The sequence below is a fragment of the Vombatus ursinus genome, unplaced genomic scaffold (genome assembly GCF_900497805.2).
Source record: "Vombatus ursinus unplaced genomic scaffold, bare-nosed wombat genome assembly UNPS02015030.1, whole genome shotgun sequence".
Taxonomy (NCBI): Eukaryota; Metazoa; Chordata; class Mammalia; order Diprotodontia; family Vombatidae; genus Vombatus; species Vombatus ursinus.
Genome location: NW_020954808.1, coordinates 3580731 through 3589387, shown reverse-complemented (window position 1 = coordinate 3589387; position 8657 = coordinate 3580731). Strand labels below are relative to the sequence as shown.

Below are 8657 nucleotides of genomic sequence, written 5' to 3'. Positions count from 1 at the left end.
TGTGTGTGTGTGTGTGTGTGTGTGTGTGTGTGTGTGTGTGTGTGTGTTTCTGTCTGTCTCTATCTGTTTGGGGGGTGGGGGTGGAGGAGGAAGGGAGGAGCAGGGGCTTTGAGGTCCTTGTGTTTCCGGGGGAAATGGGCCCAAGCCTGGGAGTGTTCTGGGCTGAGTCAGTAGAATATTTGGAGATTTACTAACACCTTGACTCCCCTCCCCCCCAGTTCCCCGAGTGTGGCTTCTACGGTCTCTATGACAAGATCTTACTCTTCAAGCATGACCCCACCTCCGCTAACCTCCTGCAGCTGGTTCGGTCTGCTGGGGATATACAGGAGGGAGACCTGGTGGAGGTGGTACTATCCGGTAAGGGGGCTGGGGGAGGGGGTTGTCACTCTGTCATGGAGACTTGGGGAAGCAGATAAGGGTGAGAGGATCCTTTGAATCTGAGAATTATCAAATCATAGAATCTTTAAAGGGCAGATCTGGAAAGGACCCTTTTGATGTCTCCCCCATCTGACAAAAGGGGAAACTGAGGCCCAAGGAGGAGAAAACTTACTTGCCCATGGTCATGCAGTGAATTAGTGGTGGAGAAGGACTGGGGGTTGTTGTCCCGCTACTGGGTCTCCCGGGACCTTTTCTAGGGTTCCTTCTTTTCAGTTTCTCATAAGAAGGAAAGTGAGGAAACAAGTCTTTATGAATTGCTCACACTGTGCCAGGCCCCCTGCACAGAGGAGGTCAGGATCCCTGCCCCCTGTCCTGTCCTCTCCTCCCAAGTCCTGACCACGAATCACCTGCCCTCTCTCAGCTTCTGCCACCTTTGAGGACTTCCAGATTCGGCCACATGCCCTTACAGTGCACTCCTACCGAGCGCCAGCTTTCTGTGACCACTGTGGGGAGATGTTATTCGGGCTGGTGCGCCAGGGCCTCAAGTGTGATGGTGAGCCAGTGTTAGCGGGGAGGAAATGAAGGGTGGCCAACTGGGGTATCAGGGTGGGTTTGGTGTACCTAGGGCAGGGTGAACTGGGCTTCATGCTGGGGCATTGAAATTTAGGGGCTGCTCTTTAAGCAGAAAGAAACAACTGAGCTTAGTACCTAATTAGCAAGATTTTTTTTTTTTACCAGATTTGTGATTTCTTTGGTGTAGGGAGCTCCTGGTCAGCAAGCCCCCCTACCAGGACAGATCAGTACCTGCTCTTCAGCTTGTGGTCTTAGAAAGTTGCCTTAGGGCGCTGAGAGGTTAGTGACTTCCCCAGGATCACACAAGTAATAGAATGGCAGCTAGTCGATGCAAACCTCCTGGTCTGGAGGTGCACCCTATAGACATGCTGCCTGTACGTTAGCAAGAATCGTTCAAAAGATTAGAACACAGTCACCTAGTCACACCCACTCATTTTAGATGAGGAAGAAAGCCTCTTGGTGAAGGTCATACAGGTAGGAAGCACCAGAGATGGGATTTGAACCCAGGTCCTGAGACTTAAGTAGTGGCCCCTTCCTCTGTACCATACACTGCCTCTTAAAAAAGGGGAATTGAGGGTCCTGCTTGTGCCACCCCCAAAACTCTTAGGTACGGCTGTCTAGGTGAGAAGAGCCAGACAATGGAAGAGGGGGGACCCTGTTAAGGGAGGAGAAGAAGGCTGCACTGGGGCCACCTCAGAGGTGGAACATTTTCTGGGTTCTGTGACAGGGAGAGATGAGGACCATTAGCTGGAGGGAACCTTCTGGGAGATGAGAGGCACCATGGGGGGGGGGCGCTTCTTTTGAAATGGGGAGAGTCTAGAAATATAAAGGAATTTGGGGGTGTCTGTGGCTTTGAGGCTGACAGGGGAGTTACTGTGATGTGGAAGAATCTTGGGAGGTGTTTAAGGAAAAATTAAGGATTGTTGGAAGGATGCTAGACTGACCTCAGGTCCGGGGAAACATCCTGGATGGAATCTGGGGTGGGAAGGCAGTTTGATGAGAGGGTTGAGGACCACCATTGGGAAGGGGATCTGAGTATATGCTGGAGGGGGCAGGGTCCGGGCTGCCTGGCTTCTTAACAGTAGCAGCATCTGGACATGTCCCCTGAGCCTCTCCCCTCTGCCTCCAGGCTGTGGGCTGAATTACCACAAGCGCTGTGCCTTCAGCATCCCCAACAACTGTAGCGGGGCCCGTAAGCGCCGTCTGTCCTCCACCTCTCTGGCCAGTGGCCACTCCCTTCGGCTTGGCACGTCTGAGTCTCTGCCTTGCTCGTCCGATGAGCTGGTGAGGGCCCTGGGGCTGGTGCCTGGTGGTGGCAGGGGCAGGGCATGGGAGGGTCCTGCACAGAGAGAAGCCCCAGGCTTGGGGGTGGGCAGAGGGGGCCATGACTTCCTCTCCCTCTGGACAGAGCCGCAGCTCAACGGAGGTGTCCTCACGCCGCCTGCCCTCGTCTTCCTCTTCCTCCTCGTCCGTGTCCTACATGGGCCGCCCCATTGAGCTGGACAAGCTGCTGCTCTCCAAGGTCAAGGTCCCGCACACCTTCCTCATCCACAGTTATACTCGGCCTACAGTCTGCCAGGCCTGCAAGAAGCTCTTGAAGGGCCTCTTTCGACAGGGCCTCCAATGCAAAGGTCAGCAGGTAGAGGTCAGAGGGGAACAAGGGATGCAGAATCCCCAGGGAAGCAGAGAAGCTCAGAATCTTAGGAAGAGATACTTAGAATGTTAGATTAAATAATCCTTGGAACCAGGCATCTAGAACATCAAGCTTAGAACAGAGAACCTTGGAAGCAGACACCTAGAACATCAGACTTAGAATGGAGAACCTCAGAAACAGACAACTAGGATGTCAGATTTATAAGGGAGAACCTTGAAACCAGACACTTAGAATAGAGAATCATAGAAATAGACACCTAAAACCTTAAGCTTAGGATAAAGAACCTTAGAAACAGACAACTAGAATGTTAGATTTATAAGAGAGAACCTTGGAACAAGACACTTAGAGAATCATAGAAACAGACACCTAGACCATCAGGTTTATAACAGAACTGCAGAAACAGATGCCTGGAATAGAAAACCCATAAAAAGACACCTAGAACATTAGGTTGAGAACAGAGAACTTTAGAAACAGGCACCTAGGATAGAGAACCATAGAAGCAAACACCTAGAACATCAGACTTAGAGAACCTTAGAAATACATTTAGAACTTCAGGCTTAGGATAGAGAACCTTAGAAACAGACACTTAGAATGTTAGACTTAGGTTAGAATCTTAGGCATGGCTACCTAGAACATTAGATTTAGAAGACACTTTTAATCATAAGATTTCAGAATGTTAGAATTTGAAATGAATGAGTGAAGAGCCCTTACCCCCTAAACGACGGGGATACAAATGCTTTTGCAAAGTCAGCATCATATGGTGTCAATCCCAGAATGGAGTTGGAGGATCTTGGAATGTTGGCAGCGTGCCTGTGTGGACGCTAGATTTGCTTCAGGAGAATCTTTGGGATTTTAGAGCCGTAGAATGTTAAATCGGGATAGAATCAAAGACTTGGTGTTTTAGAGGTTTGGGATCTTAGCGTATTAGACTTCTCAGACTGGGAATGTCGGCCCTGTCGTTAAAGACTATTTCAGGCCACTGCCCTGTTTCCAGAGCTGGTGGCAGGAGAGGTAGAGTTTGGGGGTCAGACAGTCTCCGGGCCAATCAGTAGGTGTTTGTTAAATGCCTGCTCTGGGGCAGGCGCTGGGTGGTTCTTAGTGCTGTTGCTTGAGGTCTCTGGATTAGCCGTGGGGTTTTGGGGGGTGAGGCCCCAAATCCTAACTGGGGAAGGGAAGTTGTTGCAATGGATGTTTCCCCATCGATGGTGGGGTTAGCCTGGGGAGGTGGAGTGGAAAACACCAGAGCTGATGAGACTTTCCATCAACCCTCCCCACCTGCAGATTGCAAATTTAACTGTCACAAACGCTGTGCCACCCGCGTCCCCAACGACTGCCTGGGAGAGGCACTCATCAATGGCGGTGAGCCAGGACGGCCGGAGGGGAGGGAGAGGGCCCGCTGGGTGGGAAGGAGACCTCTCAAGGGATCCCTGAGCTCTGTGGTCCCTTCCATCCCCTCCGACAGATGTGCCCATGGAAGAGGCAAGTGACTTTGGGGACTCTGACAAGAGTTCTATGATGGATGAGTCCGACGACTCTGGGGTCATCCCTGGCTCCCATGCGGAGAATGCCCTGAGGGCCAGTGAGGAGGAGGAAGGTGAAGCCGGCAAGGCTCAGAGGTATTGACGCTAACGTCCAGCCCAGTCCCTCCCTACCTGTTGACTCAGACTCGCACATCGCTTCTAGCTTGCTGTCTGGCCTTCCCAGAATCCCTTTCTGCTCTGGGCCTCAGTTTACCCAGGTCCAACTAGATGGTCTCTGAAGTTCCTTTCAGCTCTGATGTTACGTTCTTTTACTTTTTAATCTTATTTAAAATGATATATTTTTGTTCTCACTTTGCCTTCATTTCTAAACACATCATCTGCCACCCCACTCCCCATCGAGCCATCCCTTGTAACAAAGGTTAAAAAGTAACAGTTCATCTAAACTGACCATCACCTTCACCATCTCTGACAGTGGAGGCGACATTCTGCCCCTGCCACCCCCTGCTCCCCAAAGAGGGGAGGTGGGTCCATTTTCTCAGCTCTTTTCGGAGCCAACCATGGTCATTATAATTTCTGTTGTTCAGTCCATTAGTTGTGTCTGACTCTTCATGACCTCATTGGACATTTTCTTGGCAGAGATACTGGAGCGGTTTGCCGTTCCCTTTTCCGGCTCATTTTACAGATGAGGAAACTGAGGCAGTTAGGGTGAAGTGAGTTGCCCAGGGTCGCACAGCTAGGAAGTGTCTGAGGCTGGATTTGAACTCAGGTCTTCCCTACTCCAGGGCCAGCGCCCTTATCATCATCATTATACGGCATTAAGTTTTCTTTTGCCGGTGTTTTCATTGACGTTGTCGTAGTCCTTCTGTCTGTTATTCTCTTACTTTTGCTATAGTTCGCTGTATGTGTCTTCCCATATTTCCCTATTTCTTTGTATTTCCTTATGGTGCAGAAGTAGTCCTCTACAGAAGTTGTTTGGCCATTCCCCAATTGAGGGGCACCGAAGTTGTTGCCTGCTTTTTGCTACCCCTAAAAATGCTGCCATGAATAGCTGAGTGTGTTGGGAACCTTTCTTTTCTGCCGGCTCGTCCTTGGAGTATGTGCCTAGCAGTAGGAATTCCGGGTCACAGAATCTAGACGTTTTTGTCTCTCCCTACCCCCGCTTTTTTTTAGCACCATTCCAAATTGCTTTCAGCAGCTCCACCAACAATGTATCTGTGTGCTTTCCCCAGCTTTCCCAGCTTTGACTCTTTCCTTCTTTTGCGTTTTGTTCTAAGGTCCCTTCCATCTCTGACGTGTCCATAATTGATTTTAACTGTTGCCTTTGATTGTGATTCAATCTCTTCCCCACTCCCAGTTCCCTCGGGTACATCCCCCTAATGAGAGTCGTTCAGTCGGTGAGACACACAACCCGAAAATCCAGCACGACCCTCCGAGAGGGGTGGGTCGTTCACTACAGCAACAAGGACACGTTGGTGAGTGGACCCTGGGACCGATGGGTGGGGAAGGAGAGCCCCGGCTCTGCCCTTGCCTTTTCTTGGTGTCGTCTGGCCCGGAGGCAGGCTGCCCTGGGCTGACGACTTGTCCGTCCTCACAGAGGAAACGTCACTACTGGAGGCTAGATTGCAAGTGCCTTACCCTCTTCCAGAACAACACAACCAATCGATACTACAAGGTATGTCCTGGGCTCTCACCCACTGAGCTGGGCCTTGACCAACCCAGTCTCCTTGGGCGTGGAAATTTGAACCTGGGTTCCTAGGAGGGGCCACCTAGGGATTGGGGGAGGTTTATTTCTTACCGCTGCTGATAGAATTGGTACTGGTTGGCTCTAGAATCAAAATCCAATTTCTTTGTACCTTGTCCCTTGAGGCATCTTGACCGTGCCCTTCTGTGTTCCATCAGGAGATCCCCCTGTCTGAGATTTTGGCTGTGGAGCCGGCCCTGAACTTCTCCCTGGTGCCCCCGGGCACCAATCCTCACTGCTTCGAGATCGTCACTGCCAACACCACCTACTTCGTGGGCGAGACGCCCATCCTGGCCCCTGGTGGCCCAGGCGGCGGGCAAGGGGCTGAGACCGCCCGGGGCTGGGAGACGGCCATCCGCCAGGCCCTGATGCCGGTCATCCTGCAGGACGCTCCTAGCACTCCCGGCCACGCGCCCCACAGTGAGTCCCAGGTTGAGGTGCTGTCCTGAGGGCTGGTGGCCCGTGCCCGGGGTGATACGGTCTTCCTCATGTATCCTTTCCTTCTCTTCAGGGCAGGCCTCTCTCAGCATCTCTGTGTCTAACAGCCAGATCCAGGAGAATGTGGTGAGACTGTGCTCCTGCATCCCTCCCGTGGTTTCTGTCCTTGGTGCCCACCTGTGCCTTTATCTGCCTGCCGCCCTGCCTCCCTTCCTGTGTCCCCCTCCCTGCTTCCAATCAGCTCCCTTTTCCCGTTCCTGCTCCTTTCTCCCCCCGTCCCCCGTCTCTTCCCTTCTCTCTCTCAATCCCTGTCTCTCCATCTCCCTTTCTGCCCCTCTCGTCTGGTTTCTCCACATCTCTCTCTGACCCCTCTTCCCTCCTGTCTCCCCTGCTCTGCTGTTCCCCCAAAGCCCTCCCTCCCTCCCTGACCGCTCTGCCTCCCCACAGGACATCGCCACAGTCTACCAGATCTTCCCCGACGAGGTGCTTGGCTCTGGGCAGTTTGGAGTTGTCTACGGAGGTAAAACACAAAGCACTGTTGGGCGGTTGGGGTGGAGACCCCTATTCGGAACACTTGGCACATGCCCACTTGCCGTACGTTGGCGACCCCGTGGATAGAATTCTTGAGGCTCCGTCTTTCCCTTTTGCTCACCTCCCCAGAGCCCCTCATCCGCTCCCCTAAAGTCTCATCTCCCCTAGTTTTCCCCCATTTTCTCTGTGAGGTCGCTAGGTGGTGCCGTGGATAGAGGGCTAAACTTGGGAGGCAGGAGGACCCGAGTTTGAATCCTGTCTCACACTCACTGTGTAATGGGGGCAAGTCCTCACAGTCCTCATCTATAAAATGGGGATAATAATAGCGCTCATTTCAGAGGGTTGTTATGGGGATCAAATACATTAATAGATCCAGTGAGTTAATTTGCAAGCCTCAAAGTGTTATACAAATGTTTAATTGTTATTACTGATGTGCCCCTTGAGGTCTTCCTACCTTAATAATATTCACTCATCTACAAGACCAAAGGGCTTAGTGCAGTTTAAAGCTTTAATAGATTAAAATTGCACCAAGACTTTTGGGACACCCTATATGTGTAATATAATGGGTTCCTCCCTCCCTGGCCTCAGGTTATGGAGGACCTGGGTTCAAGTCCTGCCTCTGACATATGACTAGTTGTGTGAACATAACCTCTCAGTGCCTCCAGGCAAGTCTCTGAGATTAAAAGGTGTAGAGGAGTTGAAGGGGCAGCTGGGTGGTGCAGTGGTTAGAGCACTGAGCCCTGGAGTCAGGGACACCTGAGTTCAAATCTGGCCTCAGACACTTCCTAGCAGTGTGACCCTGGGCAAGTCACTTAACCCTGTGTGCCTCAGTCTCCTTATCTGTAAAACGAGCTGGAGAAGGGAATGGCAAACCACTCTAGTGTCTCTGCCAAGAAAACCCCAAATGGGGTCACAGAGAGTCAGACATAACTGAAAACAACTGAGCAGTAACACAGTCCTGTAAGGGCAAGGTAATTATTACTTCCATTTTGCAGATGAGGAAACTGAGGCTCATAGAGGACAAGTGACTTCCACAGCTAGTTAGTGTCAGACCAGGATTGCAGCCAAGGTTTCAGACTCCACGCCCAGCCCCATTTTGGGAGCCTCACTTGTAAATAGGGCAGCCCTCTAGGGTGGGGGGACGATGGCATAGGATTGACCCCCACACCTGCCACCCACAGGGAAGCACAGGAAGACGGGCAGGGACGTGGCTGTGAAGGTGATTGACAAGCTGCGGTTCCCCACCAAGCAGGAGAGTCAGCTCCGGAATGAGGTGGCCATCCTGCAGGTGAGGACCTGGCATTCCCAGCCCCAGCTCCAGGGCAGCGGGGCTGACACTCCCTCCTTGGACCCTGCCTGGCGGGGACTGGTGAGGGCAGAGGGAGGGTCGGGGGAGGGGTCTGTGGGAAGCCAGATGGGAGTGGGAGGGAAGGGCTTGACTCCTGCCCCTCCTCTCATCTGGCCTTGGCAGAGTCTCCGGCACCCAGGGATTGTGAACCTGGAGTGCATGTTTGAGACCCCTGAGAAGGTGTTTGTGGTGATGGAGAAGCTTCACGGAGACATGCTGGAGATGATTCTGTCCAGTGAAAAGGGACGGCTGCCTGAGAGGCTCACAAAGTTCCTCATTACTCAGGTGATGCCCTGGTCCTGCCCCATCCCACTGGGTCCTCTACCCCCACCTTAGAGCCCCCTCCAGCTCCCCCTCCCCCCATCCCCCTCCCCTCTCCATGCTGTCCCCCTCCCCTCTCCATCCTGTCCCCCTCCCCCTCCATCCTGTCCCCCTCCCCTCTCTATTTTATCCCCCTCCCCTCTCCATCCTGTCCCCCTCCCCTCTCTATCCTATCCCCCTCCCCCTCCATCC

At 52.5% G+C, this 8657-nt stretch overlaps 1 protein-coding gene across 2 annotated transcripts in view; it reads left to right on the top strand.

Moving 5' to 3' along the window:
- The window catches only part of LOC114031020 (serine/threonine-protein kinase D2), a 14486-nt gene that overhangs the window by 2907 nt on the left and 2922 nt on the right, over positions 1-8657 (top strand). For both annotated transcript variants that reach the window (XM_027846019.1, XM_027846020.1), the window contains exons 2-14: positions 219-357; positions 800-931; positions 2081-2235; positions 2360-2582; positions 3887-3964; positions 4068-4221; positions 5441-5558; positions 5681-5758; positions 5986-6247; positions 6339-6391; positions 6713-6785; positions 7978-8084; positions 8268-8429. In XM_027846019.1, the coding sequence (XP_027701820.1) occupies positions 219-357; positions 800-931; positions 2081-2235; positions 2360-2582; positions 3887-3964; positions 4068-4221; positions 5441-5558; positions 5681-5758; positions 5986-6247; positions 6339-6391; positions 6713-6785; positions 7978-8084; positions 8268-8429 (1734 nt within the window). The remainder of the gene's footprint in view (positions 1-218; positions 358-799; positions 932-2080; positions 2236-2359; positions 2583-3886; positions 3965-4067; positions 4222-5440; positions 5559-5680; positions 5759-5985; positions 6248-6338; positions 6392-6712; positions 6786-7977; positions 8085-8267; positions 8430-8657) is intronic.